Here is a 27,757-nt window from a genome sequence, read left to right as displayed (position 1 = left end):
TTTGTACAGTCAGCATTCTTCCTCATGATTGTGTAAGACTGACCCAGAATGAAACACTCAGGGTCAGGAAAACTTTACAGGTATTTTGAGTCAACTAGCTGATAAGGGTTTGAAACCACTAGTTTCCATTAACAACCTTTTTCATAGTATTTCAATTTTCTGAGACGTGCTAGTATGTCTGCATTCATGTTTCTCCCTTTGTACGACCAGGAGCAAACTATTCTTCACCTGTAAAGAATTGCTGGAAGGCTGGATGACTTCCCCGGTGTTCCTCCTTCCTTCTTGCTGGGCTTCCTCTCCTTTGGAGCTTTCAGAATTGCTGGAGTGTTCAGTTTCTACAGAAACCAAAAAAATAGAAGTCAGAATATAGAATGTAATTTTTTTTATAATCAGACAGAGAGACCTGTCCCTCTGAATCAGTTGGTGTAGAACCAGATGTGCTCCAAAGATCACAGAATGCTACCAGGTTCATACTGTCACATTAGTGAAGAAAGGATAAAGCAAACAGAATGTCACATTTTAGTGTTAATTCTATTGAAACACAGTCTGAAAATATAAAAAGTAAATTTATATGAATCTTGACTCCTTTTACATCATTAAAACCTTATACAAGAAGCCCATCCACTGTTAACCCAGGTGTAATTATAAGCTGTTAAAACAAACATGAAGGCCATGGCGACTTTTCACCACTTAATACAAACAAGCTCTCTTAGAGGTCAGCATGAGAAGAAAAGCAACATTATAAATGAAGTCATTTTAATGAGCTTTATTGGTCTGTCAGTTGAACTAAACTGGATAGAGACTTGATGCCTCCTGCTTAAATCCTGGGAAGGCATTTGCTCCTAAATGAATGAAACTCATGTCTTACCAGGACTTACTTCCATTTCAACTATAATGATACTAAAATGTTTATTTTAAGATGTTCAGGTGTTCTACAAAACCTCTGTGGGTTCAAGTGAGGTGTCACTGACAAGCTGTGGTCTGAGTACGGCAGGAAAGTATTTACAACCTTAATGCAGATTTTATATGTATATAAATACCTCATTATTACATTTTTTGTGTGTAGAATTTTGAGTTAAGAGATCGATTTAACACAATTTGTAATAAGACCGCAATATGTGGAGAAAATGACATGTTGTGAATACTTTCTGGATGAACTACATAGACATAAGGTGAAAGCTACTTATTAAATTCATTAAATAAATATTTGTATAAAAATAAAATAAAATAAAACATTAAAAAAACAACTATTTAGCTCAAGTGGTGAGTGTTTTTATAGAATGAACATTTTGTAAAAATAACATAAGATAATGTTTTCTGGTAGCTTTTTATTTGGTTTTCTCTTTATGATTCTTGTTTTGGTTGTTGTTGCATTTACTGCACAAGTGAGCAGTTATTAATTTATAAACACTTAGCTTAGCAAAAATATTATGTGTGAAAAGTTGGGTTTGAAATGGAATTTCTTATTTATTTGTTGCAGGTGAACTTGGCCAATGTAAAGAAGAGACTGCTCCAGTTCAGCTTCATTAGGAGGAAAAGTGAGACCTGCTATGTGGACGATGTAAGGCGACAGCAGAGGGTCTGATTAGTTTCATCTGAATCTCAGGTGTGGTGCTACCATGGAGGTTAATTAGAAAACCTATCTAGTAGGGACTGAGTCTGTCACTAAATAGACAAGGTATCCCCTGAGGACGTTCTAATCTGCTGTGCCTGCAGCAGTGCAGCGGCGCCGAGGCCTGATAGAGGCTCAGCTGACCCCAGAACTGGGGTCTGATAAGGTCACCCTCTCAGTCTCAGCTGAGGTCTCCTGATATCTGGCTAATACAGACTCCTTTCTGCTAATATGGAGCCAGTTCTGTTCTACAGACCGATAGCAAAGTTTACCAAACAGAGTAAAAGTGAAGAGGAGGAAGTTGGTAAGGGTTCTGGTGCTCTAATAGATTGTTTTATATCCATAAAGCTGTCCAGGACTCAGAGAAACTGCATCATTCTGTATTTAAACTAGAAATATCAAGCAGAGCCACAACCTGAAACCAACATTTGCCAAGGCAAACCGGCTCCACTCTGACTCTCTCTCAGGGTATGTGCCATGTGCTAAAGCTTTTAGCCTAATCCATGCGTAGACAGCCCTGCAGCCACTGTTTTCTGAGCTGCTCTGATTTTAGACCAGATTCTGCTCTGCTGCTCCCTGTGGATAAATGTGGAGCGCAGCAGTGACGGCAGCCGGTCTCAGCCAACGCTATGCACCCAGCTCACTTTAATGTGTTTTCAGAAGATCCCTGGATCCTAAAGCAGATTCTGAACCAGAGCCAGGACCTGCTTTCAATCACTCCATCAGCACACAAAATGACATCATATACAGGTATGGGCTCCATTATGAAATATGTGTGACGTGGAACTTGTTTACATGCTAGAGTCAATGTGTTGTTTTGTTTGATGTTTTGTTTCCTGGGACATCCTGAATGTAGAACAGAGAGGTACTGTAGATACCCATGAACATTCTCATCCGGTGGGAAACAGCAGACATTAGCCACATCAGGTACTGCTGAACCCAAACAGATCCACTATCACAACTTACATGGACTCTTCAAATATTAGCTCTCCAGACTCTGACAGAGGGCAGAGTAAAGGAACATTCTGCTCAATCGGTGTTACATTAGGAACTACAGGAGGGCCTGGAATATCTAATGCTAATATAAAAGTCAAACATTTGTTCATATCCAAGCAACAAATCTCATCCAAAAGCAATGCAAATCTGCTCTGTTTCCAAGGGAACCAATCAGGATCACAAAGAAAGACTGAAGGAAATTTGAAGAAATGAACAAGTAAAAGAAATAATATCATGAAACCTCAGTTGAAAAGATTCAAACTAACCTCTTAGAAGACGCTCCACAGACTAAAATAAATATTACTGGATCTCACAGTCAAGCATTTCCGAACAAGGTGCATGCTCCATCAACTGTAACCATAGTAACCATGAATTATGTTACTAGTTAGAAAAGAAGAGATAAAAGTTTATTTTTAAACAAGTTTCTGGGAGAGGGTTTATTGTGCATTAGCTGTGTGAGCCCCATGTGTCTTACAGCAGCATGTGGAAAGTAACATTTGAGTGTTTCCATGTTAAGTTACCAGGGGTGGTAAATGTTGGAGGAACAAAAGCTCCAACTGTGTATTAAATGACTGATTTTAGTCCCAGTTGGGGACATCAATTATTTCTGCACAGGCAGGATGACAAATAGAAGATGAAAATGTGGCAGACAGATGACACAAAAGCATGCAGCACTATGACTGATGCTACAACTTGTGCTGTGAATGTTCATAATTAGGTGATTTATGCTGGTCATTGCAGAAGCAGCGCCAGTCTTCCACATTCCGCTCCATTTATCTGTCCTGCTACCGTATTAACATCATTTGACCATTTATCTGCAACACTCATACTCTCAACAGCCACACTTTTAATTTAGCGTTTTATGGATTTAGAGAGTAATACATCTTATAGATGTCAAACCTTTTAGAAATGAAACCTTTCTGCTCACCACTGGTAGCACTGCAGATATGAAAAGATCCAGGTCAATCAGAGATAATGGAGAGTATTCATGAATAGAAGTGTGATTTCAATGTTGAAAGTGCTTTACTACAGAAAGATTCCATCTATAAAGTTCTATAAAGTTTCATTAGTTTCTTAGATTTTACAATCTCTTAACATTTGAACAAGACCGTTATTCCTTAATGAGATCCACGACTAGATGTAACATTAGACTTTATTTGAGAAATATTTATGTTAGATATAAAATCAATACAGTAAAGCTACTGTAGGCTTTTTGGTTTTTATAAATTTTAATAAAACATTGTCACACAGACATCACCATGTAGTTTAAGCTGCAATGTATTCTGGGTAAATGATGTACGCTAGGTCCAACCGCACTAGTTCCATCCAGCCAAAAGAGCCAAAACAACTTTAAGCCTCTTTTTAGTTTAAAAATGCTCAACGGAAACTTCCATTCATTTCCATTGAAATAAGGAGGAGCAAACGAAGAAAGAGGAAAGTTTTGGCTGATGAAACTGGTGTTTGCTGCTGTTGCTCCCATCTTCAGCTTCATAAATTAAACAATGAATCACATGTACCTCTGGTCAGACTGTGTGATCCGGTAAATAGTGGACGCACTCGGTGTCAGGTCAGGTGTTACATCAAAAACTGTGACCCATCATATTCTGTGACCAACGGGGGTGGTAGAGTGCAAGTATGTCTTGAAGACCACCGAGAAGACGAATTTACATAAATTATGTAAATACTGATACATCTGAGATTGTAAGCTTCACGGCTTCTTTATAACCATCATATTGATGGAGAAAATAAAATTTAGTTTTTTGTATTTAATGCTGAAGAGTATTTGACAAACCATTGTAATGTACTGTTGTTAAAATATGTAACTCCAATGTAGCCATTTTAAAAAAATCGGTAAACAATTAATAATTTGTTCTAAGTGCTTTGGTAGTTTTTCACATGGTTTTTAGTATTTCTGCCACCTCCTAACATTTAACCCTCAAGACAAGAGGTCAATTCCTTATCAGAACAAGGACCAGACACTAAGCCTCCATGGGTGAGAAATATAGCAAAATATGTAAAATTTGTAAGTAATTATGGGTTGTTACGCATCACAAACTGCCTTTTTTAAGTTAATTGAGAAATTACAACATATTTAGTCTGACTTGATCAATTACTCGTGGATCCCTTTAAACAAGTAGCTCCTGTAATTTTAAAAAAGACATTCAATCAATAACGACACCAAATCTAGAGGACAGAAAGAACACTCTCATACAGCAAAGCAGCTCAGATTTATGGAGTATCTTTATGTCACAGAATCGGCTGTGAATAGAACACCCAGCCTCAATAGTCAAACTCTGTTTCTGCTCCTTATTAATCTACTGTTTATGTTTAAAGTTTAGGTTTTTTAGGTTCCTGTTGTATCATTTTATCCCTCCCTTTGCAGTCATACAGTCACAACTTCACAAGAGTTACTGTTATGTGACCCAAAATTTCATAGTCCCAACTATCATTTGTTTCAACACTGGTAGGACAAGCAGGGAGAAATTAAACTTGAATATTTGCCACTAAAAGAGACAAAAAAAACAAGCTAGGAATGGGAAAGTAATCAAACCACTATGTATGAGCATATTACAATACAACAGAACATCTGATGTCTGGGGTTGAAACAATTAATTAGAACAATCGGGATGAAAGAAGTAATTTAGTAATTAATTGATCAATAACTGTCCTGACTATGATGCGGCCAGGATTGAGTTTTGTTTGTACATATACTGTTGTACAGTACATATTGCCATTATGTTGGGATAGGAACCAAAAGTGAAGTCTTTGTCTGTCAGAACTATCATAAAGGCAAAGGACAGGTCACTCAGTTATTATAACATGAATAGATAAAGGTATAGCAGAAAGCAGAGAGCATCATGGATAACATGCCTTAAAAATCTCTCCTGCAGCATGTTCAGCAACGTCTTCAGACACAAGGAGAAAAAAGAAGTGATTGTTAACATACCTGGCCCACAATGCCGCCCAGCAGTGTCCACATGGCCTGGCCTTCACTCCGCAGGGTTCCGTTCACACTCAGCAGATCCTCCAGAAACTCGCAGAGCTGCAGCAGGACAGGAAGCTCAAGATGAGGCAACAGGATCACTGTAGCTAACAGCACTGGTACTGCAGGGGGGACTGGAGTATATCAATCTTATTATTAATAAATACAAACAAAGGCATTTCTGAGCTGCTTTCTTTACTTTCTAGAAAACAAAGCAGACTCCCTTAACATTTAACCCCATAGAAAATCTCTGGGCTGTAGACAAGAGGAAGATGAGAGACATCAGACCCACTAAGCAGATGACCTGAAGGCAGTTGTCAAAGGAACTTGGGCTTCCTTTACACCTACGCAGAAGCACAGGCTGCTGTCCTCCACGCCACGCTGCATTGATGCAGTAATTCATGCCAGAGGAGACCAACCAAGTACTGAGTGCTGTTCATACTTTTCAAAAGTCTCACATTTGTGCTTAGAATATATTTTAATTGGCCTAATTTAATATTCTAATGGTCTGAGAAAGTGAACCTTGGGAAGTCATCATCTGTAAGCTGGATTCATCAACATTACAAGAAATAAAGGCTTGGAATATTTCAGTCTGTGTAATGAATCTACATAAAATATGAGTTTGACTTTCTGAAATTAGGGGCAACAAATAATTTTTCACGATATTCTCAGAATATCATTTTTTGAGACGTACTTGCATAAACAGGATGGTCAGGAAGGTTATTAGAAAAAAATAGAGAAACTAACAAATTGATATTTCTAATTATTTAAAAATGCAACTGAAAACCTCAGGTTCAAGATGAATCAGTCAAACTCAGACTTCTACCAGCAGTCTTCCACCAGCATATTTTTTTTCTAAGGCTAAAACCATGTAGGAACAACTCAGCAGTGCAATTAGCAACACACACTCCATTAATAACGCTCAACACACATCACATTCCCCTATGCAACATTAACTCCTGTGACTTTTACTCTGCCACTGGATTCTCTTCCTCATGTTGACAGATGGCGTGGCCATGGCCTCATAGAGGCCACATGTTTGAGAGGAAATAATAAAAAGCTAAATGCTCCATTCCTGGGGCCAGATCTGATCTCATGTAGCGTTCTCCAGCCAGTCAGTCACTGAAACAAAGCTTAGACTTGATTACAGGGCCAGACAAAAAGCAGAGAGCAATGCCAGCATCAAGCCGAGTCTATACACTAGCTGTCAGATAAAGGTCATGAGCTGTGTGACTGTCTTCATTACAGTACCGCATCCACCAAATTCCACATGGGAGCAGATTAAAACAGCTACAACTTAACTACACTGATATCAGATACAAAGATTAAAGTATCAGGCAAAGTGCAAAAAAATAATCCAACAGTTTCCAATGAGGTTTTGCAAGATTTACTGTCTGACATCAGAATGTTGGTGAGTGAAATTGGATCATGTGTATCTTGCTCCCGCCATAGTGTATGGCTAGACTCCATACAATGTATCACCAAACTTGCTTTATCTACAACTTTTTATCGTCATGTGGTCTCAGGTCTTAAAAAGGATGAGAAAACAAATCACTAATGTAATCTATTCTGCAAGTTAGAAAACGCATGTATTCCTGTTTCATTTTTTATGTGAGGCAAAAGTCAAATAGACTGTCAAGATGTTTCATTTGTTCTGAAGAGTTTTATTTCTGGAGATTTTGGAGCTTTATTGTGACTTCACAATAAAATTACAATAAAAAGGATATTATTTTTATTTGTTTGTGGGGGAACACAAATGTTCCTTCCTGCCCCTTGATTTACCCTGTGCATATTAAAAAAAATGAACTACCGGTAATAATCAAAATATTTGGAAAGAATCCTCCCCAATTTTTAGTGTCAAAAAATGGCAATACTTAAACCACTAGATTTCATCATATTTAAATCTGTAGTGAGAGCAGAACAGAGCTAGAGGTTTGGTGCACAACTGGGCTGATTGCAAAATCTACAGATGTTAAAACTACAAGGTTAGCTGGTAGCTATGACTGTTTTTTTGTTTTTTTGCCTGTAAACAGACCAGCAGGGAATGTTCTTTGGTGAGCTTTGTTTTGGATTTAGCGAAAAATAAGATGGTTAGAGAAATATGTGTTGATGCAGAGATAATATTCTTTCCTCAAGCTTCTCTATCACAGTTTTCTTTCATGATTAATTGATGAACTAAAACAAGAGACAGAAAGAGGGTACTGGCCAGTCAGACCTCAAAGAAAACAAAATAAAATTTAACGTTTCATAAAACATAAGGAAACAAACAATTAAAGCCTGCTGCATGTTTGCATTATAACTTAGAAGAAGAAGTTAATATTCTAACTAACATACCATTACTTACTTAAGATCAAATTAAGTTTAAAATTTTAATTTATAATAAAAATGATTACTGAAAAACAATGACAATACATAATTCTGGTTCTCCACTAAACACCTGAAATAAGGAAGTTGCTGTATTTTTGCTCAGCTCCTTGAATGGTTCACATTCATTGCATCACATGGAGCAGCTGCTCACCTTGTTGTACTCCACATGCAGTTTTTCTTGCTCACTTTCCAGTTTGTCTTTCAGGTTCTTCTGCTCAGAGATGTTGTCCTGGATCTGGATCATTCGCATGTTCCGCTCTGAATAACAATGGGACAAAAATCAATAGCCCGATCCCAATCTATATACAGGAAAACAGCCCAGGACAGAGCCCTGATGGCAGATAGGCCCTCTGCAAGCTCATTTCAGAGTTCTCAAGGTTACTGACATGCTGCCATTTATTTGGGAAGAAAACACTTTTCATTTGAATTTCCTAAAAAGCTTATTCCTGGTTACAACTACAGTATTACCTAATTTAATAATCTTGTCATAAACAGATAATGTTGGCAAGAAATAACCAGCTACCCCTACTTCTCAAGTGATTCTGATAAGAGTAAATTTCTCCTGCTGCCTCTGAAATTCTAAAGTTGCTGCTCTAACTTTCTAAACACTGCACTCTCACATTGTGCAAGCAAAGCTAAAACTGCATTTGTTCCACTCAATATAAATATCTCTGCTTTATTTCCAGCACAGAAAGAGATTAGGAGTTAGATAAGCTTCAGATAACAGAGCATTTCTTCTCCTGAGTGCAGATGGTGATCATAGGAATGTATCACGCTTCACACAGCTGCTGCTAGAAGCTGCAGAAACGCTCTAAACAGGAAGGATCCGTCCAAAATGGAGGCACCTCTAGAAACTTCCACAGGGAGTTCCAAGCAACTAGTATCTTACCTGTAGTCAATAGTCCAAACTGCATCAGTTGAATGTGCTCACTAAAGGTCTCTGGACACCAGTGACGTGCGGTGAGGTGCAATGCTGGTGAGGCACTGACTTAATCATAATCAGATATACAAATATAGACCACCTGAACAACACTGGAGGGCAAAAAGACAATTCTTTTACATGCCATCCATAGCTGTGCTGCCGCGGTATAATAATTCTGTTAACTCAATGAAACTTGGAAATTTAGGTATTATTAATTTCATGCTGTGCTCCATAGCAAAGGGAAAAACCGTTTAAGTGCAACTCAAAACCACTTCTTTCTCGCTCTCTGCCTTGGCCGGGCTACACACAGACTCGTTGCCATAGCAACTGACAACAAAGCCCCTAAAAAACACTGAAATATTTCCCACACAGAGAGCAGAACATTCAGTCTGTTGCAGTGGTATGATTTTAGGCTTAATGTTTGTTTTGCGATTATTAATAAGTGATTCCTGTGGTAAGAAGCAAAAACTATAAATATATCGCTACACTTGACTTTAATGTATGGCTAGCTCGCTGTTACTGTCTCTTACTCTGCAGTTGTGGAGTCACAATGTCTGGGATCATGAGCGCCCCCTGCCATGAGGCAGGAAAACTGCCTGCCTCACCTCAAATCTGTTCTCTGCTGTTTCTGATTGCTGCTCAGCACACAAAACACGTTACACACACAGTTGGTGACAAAAAACACTGTACATTATATATATAAGTTAAATTATGGAAAATTAGTTCATATGTTAAATGTTTTTTAACCATTTTATTGGTGACGTACAGATAGGAGAAACATGCTCCTACAGAATGGCAGCCAGCACAGTTAGCAAGAGGTTGCGCAATCCAATCCTCAGCTCAACTCACTGCTGGCTCACCAGCTTCGTTTCCAAGCATTTGAATGGGAAAATACAAAAATTCAGCAATTTTGAAGAAAAAATAATCAGAATTGGTTAAGCTAAATAAAAAAAAATACTTTACAGTATAAACCACAGGGTGAAAATAGCAATATAAATTATTTAATCATATTTTTCCATTATGACAGGTGAGGCTTTGCCTCACTTGCCTCCCCTGACTGCACGTCACTGCTGCACACTTATTAAAAACTGATGGTTTTATTTTATTGAGCCAGAATTAATATTTCACATAATCAGTCAGAAAAGAACAGGACGTCTCTCTCCAAATCTATCCACGTTTCTACAATGAAGGAGTCCAGCAATATCCTGTGACCCAAATCCAACCCATACCCATCTTATTCTGGAAAAATACGTATTTTTTAACAATGTGATCAAAGTTCTGTTTCATTATAAAATCATAACTGGTAATGGGTATATTATAAATATTAAATCAATGTAATCCGCTAGGTTTCCTCAGATAAAAAATCTGCATTATCAGTTGAATTTGATTGAATTGTATTAAGACCAGGTTTGAAGTATAATTAATTTGAATCTGTCTGCCTGACTGGGTTTATCTTATGGATCTTATAAAGTGATGGTGCCTTATAAAGTATAACATTAGTTGTAAATAGTCGCTATAAACTGGAGATAAAGTGAATCAGCTGACATAATCAGACTTACAGCTAATTTCCCATAAACATCCAACAGATGTGTTTAAAGGTGTGAGCTCAGCTCATATTTTCCTGAATGTGACTGGAAAAAAAACCTGACCAGTGGTGGACAAATGCAACGGGGAGTTTGTTTACCCAGGTAGTAGTTGACGAAGTCCGCAGTGAGGGCCGGCTGCTTGTGCTTCCTGCGTCCGTCCATGCTGGCGTTGGCATCCGAAGTGTCCACAGGGAAAATGTCAGTGCTGATGCCCATCAGTTCTGCCTTCCTCATCAACTTCCTGATGGCTGAGGCGCTGGAGGTCAGAGGTCGGGGCAGTTTCTCTCGGGGCACCCAAGCCTGAGGTCGAGTGTTCCGGGACAGCTCTGCTTTGGCTCGGTACTGCTGAAGGCGGGTGGTGATACGGGCCTGAGAGGGAAATACCAAGCAGCTGTTCGTTAACCCCCCACACATCCACTGTGCTTCAAACTGAATCTGAACCACGTCTAATCTCTGAAGGAATTCAAAACAAACACTAAACCTAATGTGGATATCCTGAAACCTGAAGTTTACATATGCAGATGGGATGGTTTATCCTGTTTCTCCTCCAGACGTAACAAATGTCTCTATGGCCAAACAGTTCCAGTTTAGTTCCATCAGACACACAGGACATGTCTCCACAAATGAAGGTCTCCACAAACTGCAATCTGACGTTTTATGTTTCCTTAATAGTAATAGCTTCATCCTCACAGATATTGCCTTTCATATCTGTTTGGGAACTGTTTGCCTGTGGATAATGAGACTGTCTCAGCAGCTTCAGCAGCATCTACACCAGATCTCTGCCATTTGTTCTGGGGTCAATCTGCATATTTTGGATCAGAACCTGTCTCCTTCCTGAGTACTGTGATGCTGTGATGGTTGGATATTCCAATCATGCCAGCTACAAGTGAACAGATGAATTCAATGGAATCAAGCATCTAGAAACTGTTCCCAGGATGAACCAGTCTGGGGCAGCTCCTGATTTTCCTCCTGATATCTGGGCTGATTCCTGCTGACAAACCGAGCAGAGAGTTCATCCGGGTGTGGACCACAGGTCAGTCTTCAATTAACACAAATGTGTCAATTAACTAATCAGAAGTTTCCAAAGCCGAGGCATCATTGTTTAAAAAAATGGTAGTCATTCTGTATGTAAACTTCTGACATAAATGTAGACATTAATATAACAAATAATAGAATAAATAAATCTTTAATATATTTGTTAGTCTTATTATTGAGGCATTAGCAAATACAAAAAAAATTGACAATCCTAGCTGAGATGCTTAGACTGATTTAACAGTGATACAGAAAGGTGGGTGTTTCTTTTTACTCCATGTACGTAAACTTCTGTTCTCAACTGTACAAAAATAAATACAAAAGCATGTAGACAATGTTACCTGAGCCTCAGGAGTGAGCTGCTTCTCTCTCTCCTGTAGAGAGACCTTACAATATGACTGTAAAGCCAAATAATTCTTCCTTTTCCACTTCCTGTCAAAGCGATCTGCATGCTGCTTGCAGTATGCAAAAAATGGATCAGCAATATCCTGATGAGACACAAAGGCAAGACAGGTTTAATAATGATGTCAAAATTTAAGCCAATTTTTACCAAGTCTGAAATCAAGGTACTCAAGCCAAATGTAGCTTATTATTTTAATTAAATTTTATTTATTTTATTGTAGGGATAATAAAGAGTTAATATGAAAGTTATTCAAGTTATTAAAAGTGGCTAGAAATCATTCCCTTATTTCTGGTTCAGGAAACTAAAACTAGAGTTTTTTAGAGACCTGAATCTCTAAAACATGACAACCTTTAACCACAGCTGGATCAGGAGATCAAATCCGCCCTGATCGAGACAGAGCAGACCGGCTGACTGGCAGCGCATCCCACAAAATCCATCAGCTCACTGGTTCCAGCAGTATCAGTGAGCTGATGGTGAATAAAGCTAGTCATCATGAACAGGACACATCACTTTAAGAGGAACTTTCTAAGCCCACTGGCTTCTCTGGTACCTGCTGGTCCTCTCAACTATGGAGAGGTAAAACAGACAAAATTAAGTAAATACATCATAAAATCGTTTATTAAATGCACCCAAAAAATTTTTTTTCAATTAAACAATTTACTAAATTGTCTAAAATTATTCAAATGTAAACTAATAAAAACTGCAGGTAATTAATTAAATGTGTATTGAATTATTTTACGGTTCCTGTTCCTGCAGCATCACCATGAATTCATGCTCAACGGGTTGAGGGGCGGGGCTTATCTGATCTGTTAAACTCCACTAGTTCTTTGTAAAGGAGGATTTTCCTGAGCTTTCCCCGAGTTCGTTGGAGAGACTGTCGTCCTGATTACGTGGTGGATAAAGTCAAAGAACTGATTGAATGTCAGCTTTGTATTGCTACATCGTAAAGGTGATTCATAAAATGGATCCAAATTTTTCACAAACTGAGCATGTTTAGTCTGCTGTAGTTAAAAAACTATTAAACTCAGACACTTCAGACCTGGCCTGGATTATTCTATACTTACTGTACTAATTTATGAAACCTTTATTTGATTTGTGAAAGTTTATCTATTAGTGCAGAATAATCTAGTCTAGGTTGAAGAGTCTAAGTGTTGGAGCATTTCTAATGTGGTCCAGATACAAGAAAGAGCTACTGGCCTTTCATTAAACTTTCACAAATCAAACCACCTTACTCTAACATGGTACATTTATATAATTATTTAATGTTTTTTTGTATCTAATTGTGTTCCTTTTAACCTACTAAACTAAACCAACAGATACTTTGCTTAATTTCTGTTTGCTGGTAGCAGAGCTCCGGATTATTCAGGAACTGTAAGTTCTATTATCACACATTCTTCTGGTGAGGATGTACCTCTTCTGCTGCAGCCTCGGACAAAAGCCCCTCCCTCTGTGCACAGGTGACGTGAAAGTAGGATCGACACATTCCTGCATCACAGCTGATGCACACACCGGTCCTGGCAAAACGGGCATCCTCACAGAAACTGCACTCCTGTACCAGAACACACAGCAAGAACAGAGGGGACACAGTTTGGTGATAGATTCAGATTGGAAACTAGGGAAGTGCAGTGTTTTTAAAACCAGGAACAGTTGTTTAAAGCTTAGAAATCTGCTAGTTTAAATAAAGACTGGTGTGAGTAAAGAGAAAAATAAACGGTGTAATGTTTCTTTTTCAGCAGGTTATTTTCTGTACATGACTCCATTAAAAATATCCAAGAACAGCCTGAGATTTTAGAGTATTTTACTTCAGCTCGTCAGGAACAAATTACCTGGCCGTTTTCCTGGTTTCATATAAACCCTATGCAGAAATTAATTATTGTCATCTCTGCCAGCAGTGTTACTGGTTCAGTGTTTACCTGTACAGAGTACCGAGGATAATCAACATCACTGCTCTAACATCATTAAAACTGGGAGCATGAATTTGTCACTTCCTGTTAAGATATTCCCAGACCTCATTAGATAAAATTTTTTTAAATGACAGCTAAATGATCGATTCTAACACCTTCCAGAGAATTTACAAAAGCAGAAACTCACATTTTATCAGGTTTCAATTGCAAAATTTCAGAAATCAGTCATTGAAAATGCTTTCAGTCGCAAAAAACTGTTACTTTCAGATGAGGTGAGCAGGATAAAAAAATATTACTTAAAATATGTGTTGCTTAGCCCTGGACCACTGCTTCTTACTGATGGACATAATGCATGGACATGAATGTTTTTTTAGGATGTTAATGATGCACTTGGACTATTCTTCTTCCAGATTGGCATGATGATCTAACAGCTGTAATGAATTTCTAGAGCAACAGTTTATTGCTTAAGTTTAAATTTATTGTAAATTTTCCTTAAATCCTACAGGGTCAAAATTATGCATAAAGAGTAGAAGATAAACATAAATAATAACTAGTATTTATCTAAAAGTCCCTCAGCAACGTGCAGTCAAACAATACTTCTTTTGTAGATGTCACTGAGTTTTTCTTATAATTCTGACTCTGCTGGTATTTGGGCTCTCAAAAAACAACAGAGTTTATTTAAACTGGCTGGTGTTCTTGAACACACCCAATTTTAAGCTAAGTTCACAAATGTTCTCTGATGTCGAGGTTGGATCCATGACAGAGGTTTAATGTTAGTCTGCTTTATCCATTCCAAAACCAGCTCTGATGTGTGTTTGGGATCATTATCCCTAATAAACATGCTGAGTCATCGTTGGATCCAGTCTGTGTAGCTGCCGGTGTTTACTTCTGCCTTGCACAAAATGGGTATTAGTGGTGTAATTAAGACAAAAGCTTACTGATGAGAACAAATGTAATTTCCCTGCAACATACTGAGGGATCTTTAACCAAGGATCTGCTGGGATATATGTTGATGTTTGAGCCTGTATGCATAATTTTGACCCAGGTAACATGGAAAAAGGATTGACACATTCCTCCATTCCCAAACATTGCATCCATAAATAAATTACCATTTGTGGACCCAAATGTCTTTAAATTTATTGACAATGTTTGTTCTACGATCATCACACCCAGAAAACCACTAAATTAATATGACATCACTGCTCTTGGGGAGCATCTTATCACCTGCACTGTTTATATTTTGCCTTTGGAAGCGGTGGACATGTATTTCTACTGATTATGAAAATCCAACTCAACCCGAGTCAAGATGTGAATTGACAACTTGCCTTAGCACCGTATTTTGAATAATTCATCTCCGTAAGCGTCACTGGTCGCAGTTTATCGATGTCTCCAAACGCTACTCCAGGGACATAAAGTGCACAGACCACATGCACCCACCTGAAAGTGGAAGGACAGGATGAACATAGATGTTTCAGGCTGAAAATAAGCTTGTAATTGGTGACATTTAGATGCACCGTTTTTAAGGCATGTCAGGAAACCAATTAAAAAACATGGCAGCGTTTTTTCTTTTTTTTTCCTGCAGACAATAAGGAGCCTAATATTGTGAAATTGGCTGCAGTCAGTTGCTCAGAGACTTCAAAAAGAAATGAGCTCATAGATTAATGTAGCCCCAGATGCTGGCTACACTTTGGTGTGACACAATTTCAAATGCGGACTTTAGAGAAGAGAATCCGAAGTCCAATATAAAGATATCCATCTCTAGCAAGCAAGCGCTTCACAGTTTAATTTGCTGTGTTTTTCATGCTCTAGTGAAGTAGTAAATTCGGGTGCAGCCTGGCTGAGGAGCACTATCAGCGATAACGTGGCTGAAGTCTCCATGCTTCACAAAACACACTCTTTTCTCTCACTCCTTTTTCTTCCTCTTCCTATTCCTTCTATCCGTATTTTTTCACTCCTCTATGAGTTCTCTCTCTTTCACTAATCCAACTTCCTCCTTTTCTCAGCAGCGAATAAACAATGAGCACAATTTAGACAGCGTTTTTGCCGCCACTTGCCAAGCTCAGGCCATTAGCTGTTATTTGTTTCTGATTACGTTAGCTGGCCTGCTTTTTTCCGAGAAACTGGACCACGCTGTGCTACACCGTCCCACCTCCCGGCGTCCGTCTCTTTGAAGATGCCGTCCTGGTTGGGGCACAGCTCACAGCTGGGAGTCACTCCATTCTTGCAGGCGTCGCAGAACCAAGGCTCGGTGGAGTTCTCAGAGGCTGAGCTCATGATGGAGTCGCTCTCACCGTCCACACCGTAACAGCCTGGAGTCCAAGAGAGGACACAGCTTTAGAAGGAGCTCCAACACAGCAGACCTCAGCTATGTGCCACGGTGCTCACAGAGCTCAACCTACACAACATGATGCCACTGATGAATAGCAAACGACAATATTTCAGAGAAGAGGGACACATCATCTAGTGATCAATACGTGGGAATAAATGCTGTTACAAATGTTTGGAAAAAAATCAGACATTATCTGTTAACTAAACAGGATCTGCAGACAATATAGTGAGGATATGAGTGGCCCTCATATCCTCACTGTGGACTGTAGCGGTGTAACGGTATGCGGACGGGCATCGGTTTTAAAGTTGGGGTTCAATACGTTTCCACTTCAATCAACAGAAACAAATAGATGGTCACTATAGAACTGACTGGAGATTTGAGAGAAAAATAAGTATGGAAGGGGTGGATGGGTACATGTATGGATGACTGGATGACACAATAAAACTTGAAATTGGATACTATTCTTGTTTAGAAATACAGTAAACCCTTGTTTTTTGCGGGGGTTGCGTTCTGAAAAGAACGCGTGATAGGCGAAATCCGTGAAGTAGTTACTGGTACCTTTATTTTTTACAATTATTATACAGCATAATTAAATACTCTACAATGAAACCAAAGAACAAAACCTGTTTTCAGGCCCAAGCATTTTTTAAACAAATATAAAGCTTTCTTACAAATAACTACAGTAAGATAATCATTTTAATCATCAATACAAAGTACAGTAGGACAAATGTGACTCGCGTATTTCACTGTTCCTCTGACTGTGAGGCTGCGGCCTCACGCCGCTGTCTAGTGTCTTTTTCTTCTGAAGCCTGTGGTGCAGGTGTATTTTTTCGAAAGAAAAACAATAGTTATCGGTAGTTGTTGTCGCTCTTTTGTTCTTCTGGGCAAAAACATTTACCAAAATTTGCCAAGCTGTATTACGAATACAGTACAGACCAAAAGTTTGGACACACCTTTTAATTCAATGAGTTTCCTTTATTTTCATGACTATTGACATTGTAGATTCACACTGAAGGCATCAAAACTATGAATAACACATGAGGAAATATGCACTAGACAAAAAAGTGTAAAACAACTGAAAATACCCCTTATATTCTAGTTTCTTCAAAGTAGCAACCTTTTGCTGTGATTACTGCTTTGCACACACTCTGCATTTTCTTGATGAGCTTCAAGAGGTCGTCACCTGAAATGGTTTTCACTTCATAGGTGTACCCTGTCAGGTTAATAAGCGGGATTTATTGCCTTGTAAATAGTCATGAAAATAAAGAAAACCCATTAAATTAGAAGGTGTGTCCAAACTTTTGGTCTGTACTGTATTTAAATACCGTAACGTTATTGGCACACAGGTAGAGAAGAAGCGCGGAGACTGTTTAGCCAGTGCAGAACACAATGCACTGTGAAAAAAAACTGCACAAAAAAATCCGCGAAGCAGCAAGGTCATGAAAGGTGAACCGCGTTACAGAGAGGGTTCACTGTATTCCATTAGACTTGGCAAACACTTGAAAACATAAAGGTCTGGAGTTGTTTGGATTTAGATGATAAAAGTACCAAATGTATCTAAATGCATCATCACAGTGAAGCTGCTGGGAAATCCAGTGGAAAAAAGGTGGGTTTTCAAAGCAGCTTTAAAAATAAACAGTCCCTTTAATATGAAGGACTAAATAAATGTAGACAGTGATGTCATGGAAAATTACAGTTTCTGGTCATTATGCAGCAGAGAATGATGTGTTTTGCCCTCTTGATGTCAACATGAACAAACGTTTGCCAACTGGAGCACAGCCGAAGGAAAGTCACACACTTCAAAGTCATGACAGGACTTTATGATCTGCAAAATTTCCTTCATTTCCTTCTGATCAGGACCCATACAGAACACCGGCATTCACAGGAAACAGCGCAACAGCAACTAAATATCACATTGTTGATATTCGCTGCTGTGCCAATAACATGGCAGGATCAGATCAACATAACGTTACCTACAGTTTGAGGTTTTTAACATGCAGCAGCCAAATTTGCACTTGAACAAGTAGGAGATGAAGAAAGTAGAAAAGTCATGGTGCTGTCTGGTCCAAAGCTGTCAATCTCCAGTCACACTGCAGCACCGAAAATTGAATATTTAATCAAAATACGTAGCCCCAGAGAATGGAGAAGAAGCCAAGGGAACACATTTTTATGTTGTCCTCTTAATTTTCTGAGGTTGCCTAAACAATTACTTGGCTGATGTGGTTTCTATGGCAGCTATTACACCAGGCAAACGTGCTCCTCACTTCCAATGAGGGCAGCAATCAGTACTCTGCCTCTGCTGGGGAGATAACACTCCAGCTCCTAATTCAGTCAAGCAGCCTTCGGGCTTTTTGAGCAACGGGAGAGACTCACAAATCAAAAGCTCGCTGTTCTGCAGGCCTGTCACTGGATGCCACACAGGGGAGTTGGGCAGCCCATCAAAAGCAAACAATGGTGCAGACGGAGTTGTTTATTCAGCTCTTCACTTTGTTTGGTGACTGTGTGTCTTCTGATTGAAAGACGGTTTGATGTGTGTCACGGTGAATTGTTAATTCTGACCTCTGCTTGTAAGAGGCTGTGGCAATATTTTTCTGTTTCCTGCAGATCTTTGATTTCTTAGTGAGATTAATTCACTGAGACAATTAATTCAGTCAACATGTCTATGTTGTCCAACAGTGTATTTGGAATGACAGTGCCATTAATGGTTTGCTAAATCTTTATGTGGTATAAATGAAGCTGCTGTTGGTTTGCTCCTGGCAGCAGTTAAACTCTTTACTGACTGAGCTCAGACAGATGCAAGTCAGGGTTACAAATAATCACCAGCGCTGGTTTAACAGATTTAAGGTAGCACGGATCTGCTGTGTTCCTTTTGAACTTGGAAACTAAGCTCACACTGTAAAGCCAGAGTTTGCTGGCTAATATGAGCTAAGCTGACAAAAAGTGATGACTGCTGGATAACTTCATAATCTTTAAAAGAAAGATTAACCATGTCAGAAGTGACAAGCTTAGCAGGAAAAAAGATAGAGCTGAGCGAAGTGAGAACCATTTTTACCTGGAAAGGGACTTAACAGAAAGCTGTCTCCTTGTGTCCAACAAAGACTAACCAATTACGTATGAATCTACCAAGAGGTTTGATTAAATAACCTGATGAAAGAAAGGACGTTCAGTGGAGTTGGCTCTGAAAAGCAAAGAGCAGCCCAGTTAAAACAGATTACTCTTCTGACATTCACATATTTTTTATTTGTTCTTTAAAGTACAGTATAATATGAAAATGCTAGATGTCACCACAATACCCTCAAATAAATAGATACAAATATGAACAAATAAACTGTCCTACATGTTTCAAAAATATTCTGTGTGAGAAACTTCCACATCTGTCAGTTTGTCAGACGGAGCTCAAACAAACAAACAAGCCAAACCTAAAGACATTTGTAAAAAATGAAGACTGTCAGGTGACCCAAAGCCTTTGGGACAAAGAAAAAATCATTTCAGCAAGCAATGTGAAAAAAAGCTAATTTTGAAATTGCTGTGGGGCTCTTTACAGTGATCATGAGCTTAATTTGGCTCTTAATGCTGAACTGGTTTGCATACCTGCTCTGGACAGTAAACACAAACAAAATTCTTGCTTAAAATATTTCAACGGCCTTTAAGAGCTTGACATGTGTTCATTCACTTCTTATCATTCATTATGAAACAATACTCTGAAAATGTAAAGATAAAGCTTTCAAAGAACAACAATACATTTCCAGCCTCGTAATGGTAAAGTGCCCTGAACATACGTGAACTCCTCAAACCTGCAGGACATGACAAGGGGGCAACTTCTGTGAGATGTTTAGAGCTGAATCAGGGCAAAGAGAAGGAGGCAGAGAGACAGAAAAGAGATCAAATGGTGGACTAACTGAAAAACACAGGACCAGGACCACCGAGCATAAAACCCATCTCAATTAAAAGATGGGCTAGTTCATCCTCGTGTTCAAACAAGCAAAAAAATAAATGCTGCATTTTTGTTGAGCAGACAAAGTTCCAATAAGTTTGTTCTTATATTCATGAATCTGCAGCACAAACTTGAAACTTTAAGGGCAAACTTTGGTTCTGAATCCAGAGAGAGAAACCACTGAGACACCCAGACTGGACCAAAGAAACAACTGCCTCCCAGCGTCTGAGCAACAGAACAGCTATGAGGTTGATGAACCTTCCAGCTAGGAGCTGAATCCCAGGTAGATCCAGAGAAAGCAACCAGTTGTCCAACCCAGCTGTATGTCAAAAGATATTGAAATACTTTTTCTTTTTTTTTAAAGAAGGTATTTAATCAGGTAATGATTACTCAGGCTGTCAGCGTGTGAATCTGTGTATCAGTAAGTGAATGACTGAGTGGTGTGAGAAGGTCTTTGGAGTCCTCTGACTTGATAAAGTGATGTGCAAGTCCAGACCATTTGTCCAATCTAAATTCCTCTCAAAATTATCCTGTTCAGCTTTGCATGAACTAGCTAATATCAGCTTGTTCTACCCCCAGCCATGCTCTATGAGGCCAGAACATCAGAAAAGATTATACTCTGCAGAAAACTACAACAAAACTTAGATAGTGTATGTACCTTTATAGAAATCAACATAAAAATACTACATTATAAAAGAAATAATAGATATATTATATTTGCAGCTTTAAAACAGCCATTTTTCATTATTAACAAAACAAGTACATGAGATTGTTGAACATAGTTGATGTAAAGAGTTGTAACTAGACAAAGCTGAGGGCAAAACACTTTAAGGTAATTCTGGCTGCTTGTATGACTAACTGCAAGAAGAAAATCAAAAGGTGTTGCAGCAAGCACAGGACGTCTTGATCAGCTCAGTGAAGACGGGGCCCAGCTCATCCCAGCTTTTCATCTCTCACGCTGGTCTTTTCCCCCACTTTCATGTCAGTTTCTGTTTTCTTCTGAGAATGTGTGATGGTGTCCAGACACTGTGAGACTACAAGAACAAAGAAAAGCAGTGGAGTCGAGCAGCAGACTGTCTTGTCGGAGGTGCAGATGCTGACAGATCATCTTTCATCTCTGACTTAAAATAATTCTGTCTTTCCACGTGTCTTATTCTCAAAAAGACATTTTATGATTTCTAAAATAAGCCAGGATGTTATACTACATTCAGTAGGATTGCACTTGATCAACTATAGATATGGCATAAGTCAAAACACTCAGCAAAACAATATTTTACAAATCTGTATTATATTTCCCCACATAATTGACCATAAAAATCCCACAAGACATTAATACTCAAAAAACCCCACATAAACTTATTGACTATTTTGTTAATTTCTTAAATGTTTTAACGTTATGCATTTATTTGTGTGTGGTTTATTTACATACAGTTTCTTAAGTTGTGACCGCAGACATCAGGGCGAGCATGATAAGAAGGAGAGAGTCAGGATGGAGTGTGTGGATCATAAAGATACACACTCCACGTGTCTTTATGATACACATCTGCACTTGTTCCACAGAGCAGGTGGAACAAGAATTTGTCAACGTGGCATGAGCTAGAACTCTATTGAGTGAAATTATTCTTATTTTTCCACATAGATGTATGCACTGTCATCAGTCTCACTGAATGTTCAGGTTGGAGGCACGGCCTAATTATCAGCAGCGCAATATGGAGGGCCCAGACTGGAAGGGCTGTTTTTGAGCACAACTGCACATAATCGTGGAAGTTGATGGCTCCATGTCTGACCATTGGTAATAACTGGCTCAACTTAACAAAAAATTCTATTGGATTTTTCATTTTCTCTACTCAACAGCATTACATTCACCCTTTAGCCATTCACCATTTCTGATTGGTTTAGACCATGATACAGGCCTAATATGTGCCTGTCATTGTTATTTAGTTCCATTCACTAGTAGGCTCCATCCAAACTACAGCTGTCCACCATCTTGGTGGACCTGAATACCCAGTGAGCTTGGCTCTGGAAGTTGTCAAAGTATATGTAGGGCCGTAGTGCTTCAGGATGATGGATAGTAAAATCTATTTTAAAAAACGTAATAAAAAACGTAATTAAAAAATCAAACAATAATGCCACCATAGGTATATTAAAGCTTTTAAATGGACTGAATGGACTCTATCTGCTAAGTTTTCAAGTTAATGAATGTTTGTAGGAACTTCTAGCCTAGGATCTTAAACTATGAATGAAATATAGTGAAGCTCCTAAAGAGGGCATTTTACTGCAGCTACAGAAACTTTTGGATGGTAACCTGCAGCGATTAATTGCAAGCTTACCTTCAGGTAATGTCACTGAATGCTTCAAGCTTTAATTCTAGGAATATGACTTACTTTATTGCAATACATGTTACTTTGTTGCAATACATGTTACCGCTAGTAAGGGGGGAAATTGCAATGCTACATCAAAAGCTTTATAAGAACAAAGACATTTACACAAGTTAAATTATGATTCCCTGGATGGGGCTGTTTAGTTTTGTTTTTTGTCTTTTCTGTGTGCAGTATTACTCAGTTGAATTAGTCAAATATTCTAATTTAATATTGTGTAACTGGGAGTAGTTTAACAGTGACAGGAGGAAGGAGAGGATGAAGAGCAGCAGCTGCTGCAGGCGGGCAGCAGAGGGAGAGACTGGAGATAAGGAGACTGGGACCAATTTGCATATTCATAGTTCCATCCATACTGAGGCCAAGGTGTAGCATTATATCTGAGTCACTCTGGGGCATGAAGGGATTATTTTCATAAAAAAATAACATTAAAATATGGAACTTTGGAGGAAAAAAAAGAGAAATGTTTAGGGATTTGATCAATGTGATCAAAAAACAAAACTTTCAACATCTAGTTGCCATCCATTTTGAAAGTAGGATATTGAAATATGGACATAAAATAAATAAGGCTCCTACTTTATCTATATGTCCTAATTTATTTAGATCTTCAGTCAAACATATTAGATTTTCTTTCCTTCCTTTCACAAAAACCGTCTCCTTAACTCTACAGTTCTTAAACTGTGTATGACTGATGGAACTCACACATCCTTCATAGATGTTCATGCAATATGTTATTAACTTAGTACTTAAAGTTAAGTACTAAGTTAAATAAAGATGTAGTCCATTTGTTCTCAAAAACATTAAACAGGAACATTGTTTTGAAGTCTCAAGTTTCTGACATGGAATGCTTTTAAAATTGGTACAACAGGTAAAATTCTTTGTGTGATATTTGCAATAATAGAGAAATAGCTCCACTAGCCATTTCTATTTCATACACATCACAACTTGTACTGTTTTTCATTCATTACTGAAATGCATAAGCAGCTGATAAATATGTTGTTATTAAACTGTATTACTAATTCTAGTTTACCTTGTTACTAAGCACAACAATTAGCAAATCCCCCTGCCTTTGCATTTTTCAGCTCCAACTGTGATGTTATTCCGATGTCTAAATCTCAATTTGTAAAATATATGGAAAGAAGGAATACTACAAAAGGACAGTCCATTTTACTGATTTCAGTTTTCATAGCTGAGTTCAATTTCTCTGTAGTCCTCACCAATAGATTCCAATTTAGATTAATTAAAATGTCTCCTCAAAAATGTTTTAAAGCCATACTTTGGTTTTTAAGTGCATGTTGAACAGGGCCATCACAAACAGTTTGGCAGAAGTGGCTTTTATCTCTCTCCTGTGCGGCTCACGGCAACTTAACTGCTCTGTCAAGGTTCTTATTATAACTACAGTTTGTGTGTGGAGTATTTTATTTTGAAATAGCTTTTATTTTGAAAGATAAACTCCATCTCCATATGACTTCTTTCCAGCAAAGATGCTTTTCACACATCTGCAGTTCAATCATGTCTGTTGAAGTTACTTCAACTGAACCACTAGAACAGTTAAGCCAATTACCAACAAATTTAAATTTACTTTACTGATTCCAAAGGAAAGTAAAATGTTGTTGTAACTCATATTATCCAAGGTTAAAACAGAGACTTCTGACCCCTCATGACACAAGTTAGAAAGTGCTGGTTATACTCCAAGTATATGGTGCGGTGAGGTGTTGTAGGTACAGCAACAGTACTCAGTCAGAGGTCACAACAACTCATTGAAGATATTTGGATATCATGAGAAACAACAAAATATAACTTCTCTTAAGGATAAATAAATTATTTTGAACTCAATAACATTTTACAAAAAATTGTTCAAATTATTATTTTTTTCTCTCATAGTTAAAAAAATCCACACTTAACATCTTTATTTTCTATTCTGCATAAGAAGCTTCAGACAAGCAGTGTGTTTTGACTCAAATGGGAATAATGAGGATTTTAGCTGCTGTGTTTCCTAATCAGTCGGGGTAGAACAGTAATCCCTTATTGATTAGCCAGCACACCTCTAATAATGGAAAACACAAGACCTTTTAATTTAACAGAAAGAGGAAAAATACTTCAGACATAAAACATCTTAAGCTTTAAATTATTAGCAGTCTAACATTCCTTTCAATATATTCTTTATTTTATGCTCTTGATTTGCTGCTTATATACAGTATATATAAGGAATGAAGAGCAAGGTATCAACATAACCTTTTCATTATTCTATCATCCATTCTCTGATGCTTTGATAAGACAAGATATAAAAGACTACTAGCAAATAAAAGATCTTTTTCTTCCCTTTCTTTTTAAATGATGCTACTGACACTTAAAATGAGTAATTAGAAGCAAAACACTGAAAATTGTTTTTTCAAAGGGTCAACATGAAAACTGTAAGGGGAACAGGCTGTAAATTAGTTAATTATTCTTATTTTAGATTGGGCAACTTTCCACAGCTTTCATCACTTTCTACAACAGGTTGAATATAACTTTACAAAAACTGAGTATGATCTGCATTCAGTGTTCAGCTTTATTTATATTCATAAATATTGTTGTTTAAAAATGTCAAAGCAATAATTGGTGCCATAACTCAGTCAAGCATTAAATTAAATCTCAAAATGCATAATGTGCAATAAAAGGGCACATCTTCACCAAGCTGACTGCCAGAGTTAAAGAACCCCACCCCCACAGAGAGCCCCATTTATGTCCATGGAGGAGATGATAAGAACTGCCTGCAAGTGCTGCCAGTGCTTTTCTCCCAAACCTCCACTGCAGACCACTTAGTTTCCCTTCAGTGTCCTTTCAGGCAGATTAAATGTGTCTCTGAGGAAGAAAATATCAACCAGCCTAACGAACAAGATAAATTTAAAACCTCCTCCTCATATCATATCTGCCAATAAAAATTGGTGTATCTACACACCACAATTTATGTATCTGTGTGAGTGTGTGTGTCTTGTGGTGATGGTGGTGTGGGCAGGGCGTTTCTGTTTGTTGTTCCCCATTAAGATGAGACCAAAAAGGTATAGCTCCAAGTCTAAGTCTAATTCTGTTTAGTTAATAGAAGAGCGCCGCTCATTTAGCAGCTCTGTTAAATCCGTTCCCAATTTTCCAGACTTTGTTCTTTTTTTTTTTTGTTTAGGCATTACGCATTTGGACAAGCATTCTCTCTAGTTTTAGATGTTGTGCAGCTGTTCTGCTCTTACTTTTGTCTTTACTTTCAAACTGTTGCTATGTGTAACCATGGCAACACGGTATTGTTTTCACTAGTGGGAGCAGCTGATTAGCATCTCAAATAATACCTGAAATCCCAGAGGTCTTCAAGCATCTGGAAATTGTCAGGAAGTCACAGATTCAGACTCTCTTTCTGGCCAATGTCCGCTCTCTGGATAACAAAGTGAATTTGTTATATCTGAATGTTTCTACAGAGATGAAGGACTGTGCTGTTTTTTGCCTAACAGAAACCTGGCTTAACAACAACATGCTAGACTCAGCCTTCCAGGTGATTGACCTCACAACTGAATGTGGCAAAGTTGCCAACTTTGCAACTTTTTTGCTATATTTAGTTCAGAAATAAACTGGTATAGGGCAAAATCAGTCAAGTTTTTTAAATATCAGTGCAGAAAAAACTGCCATCAGTTTATCCTTCATTTTCTACACTCTTTAGAACAACTGATTGGTAAGGACCATTAATACAAACAAAATATGTTTAACAGCAATTGAAGAAGTACTTAAACAAGTCTTGAATACATCAACATATTTGACCCAACATTCCTAAAGAGGTGTGGGAGATCTGACAGGTAAACCAGGTCAAAACTTTTTACTCAGTGATGACTGGATTTTTGTTGCATGTCAGAGGCAGGCATCAAGCTCTTAGGCTAATTCAATTTGCAAATTTTCAACCTCCTGGAGATACTCCTGGAATAAGAGTATCTCATTCTCATTGAGAGGACATCAAGCTGCAAGGACATCTACCTGCAGGACATCAAGTTGCAAAAAGAAATTCAGCATGTTTAAAAAATGCATGCATCCTTGCCTATTTTGCAGGTTTTTGCAACTTTCTTTCTGTGCATTCTCGGTCTACTGGCAGGAGCGTTTATTCACCTGACTTGGTGTTAGCATCTGTGACACATAGGAGAAGCACGTTTTCATCCAGTTTGTGTCAACTTTGGCGTTGGCACCTTAGAAAGTTTGCGACGTGGCTGGAACCCTCATGCTCAGTACAGCCCAGGTTGAGCCGATCGGTCTCGTTGCCAGGGAGGGACCTACCTTCATGCACAGTGACCCCACAGTTGTCACACTGGATGATCTCATCTGCGTCCTCACTGTTGTCTCCCAAGCAGACGCAGCATATAAGGATATGCTGGGTATTCCAGGTCTGCGAGCGGTCAAGTGAAGCATCCTGGCGTATAACAAACATAGTACCAATACTGAGGCTGGGGAAAATCCATAACAGGCCTGACAAGCTAGCAACAAGTTGAACAAACACAGAAAAACCATAAAGACCAGATTCCTCTAGGTGGTGAGCAGATTACTTAGAATTAGCCACAAGGCAGAGGCAGAGAGTATCTGTTTGACTGACAGGACTTAACTCAGAGACCAACATAGAAACATGTTTATAAAGGAACAGTGTTATTTATTTTCCAGGAACACAGTGCCATATTATAGCACAATCAAATAACTGTTACATTCATTTATTATAAAAAATGCTGTATATATCAAATATAACTTAAAATAAATTTGACTCTGTAATTTGATGATTTTGATGGCTCTGTCTCTTTAAGAAGCTCCTGCTCTTTCTGACACTTTCCTTCAGCACCTCATCACAACGCTCCATAAAGTCATCTGCGACCATTCTTAGAAGTGCTGAACTGAGAAGTATTATGAGCTCAGTTGACTAGCAGTTCCACCTGGTGTTTGCTAATTGCTGCTGCCGCTAGTCTGGAGGAGCTGAATGGGGAACGCACAGGGAAGAGCTGTACGTTGTTGTTTTGGTCTGCAGAACTTATCTTTGAAGTTAGCACTGAAATAAATTATATTGGAATTCAGTTTAAATAATGTAATTTTCTATTTTAATAAAAGCACTTGGGTGAGGCAAATCAACTATGTAGCTAACCAAAATAAAGCTAAAACCAAAGTAAACTAAAAACCCTGCCTTTCTACTCTGGTTGAAGTCTTGATTTAACAAAGAAAATCACAAATCTAGGATAGTGAACTGAGATACTACTCTGGTACATTTAGACAACAACTTCTCCATATTGTCATCTTCCTAAAATAATGGTAAGTCATTTTTTGC

The 27,757-nt window shown here is 38.3% G+C and overlaps 1 protein-coding gene across 3 annotated transcripts in view; it reads right to left on the bottom strand.

Moving 5' to 3' along the window:
* phf14 (PHD finger protein 14) overlaps window positions 1–27,757 on the bottom strand; it is an 81,529-nt gene that overhangs the window by 48,217 nt on the left and 5,555 nt on the right. For all 3 annotated transcript variants that reach the window (XM_023344816.1, XM_023344817.1, XM_014470792.2), the window contains exons 4-12: window positions 26,731–26,863; window positions 15,955–16,114; window positions 15,131–15,242; window positions 13,313–13,450; window positions 11,840–11,986; window positions 10,565–10,835; window positions 8,110–8,216; window positions 5,556–5,651; window positions 229–335 (exon numbers count right to left, since the gene is read on the bottom strand). In XM_023344816.1, coding sequence (XP_023200584.1) covers window positions 229–335; window positions 5,556–5,651; window positions 8,110–8,216; window positions 10,565–10,835; window positions 11,840–11,986; window positions 13,313–13,450; window positions 15,131–15,242; window positions 15,955–16,114; window positions 26,731–26,863 — 1,271 coding nt within the window. The remainder of the gene's footprint in view (window positions 1–228; window positions 336–5,555; window positions 5,652–8,109; window positions 8,217–10,564; window positions 10,836–11,839; window positions 11,987–13,312; window positions 13,451–15,130; window positions 15,243–15,954; window positions 16,115–26,730; window positions 26,864–27,757) is intronic.

Source organism: Xiphophorus maculatus, chromosome 13 (genome assembly GCF_002775205.1).
Source record: "Xiphophorus maculatus strain JP 163 A chromosome 13, X_maculatus-5.0-male, whole genome shotgun sequence".
In the NCBI taxonomy this organism is placed as follows: Eukaryota; Metazoa; Chordata; class Actinopteri; order Cyprinodontiformes; family Poeciliidae; genus Xiphophorus; species Xiphophorus maculatus.
Note: the sequence above shows the minus strand (reverse complement) of the source record. Positions and strands in the feature narration are given on the sequence as shown.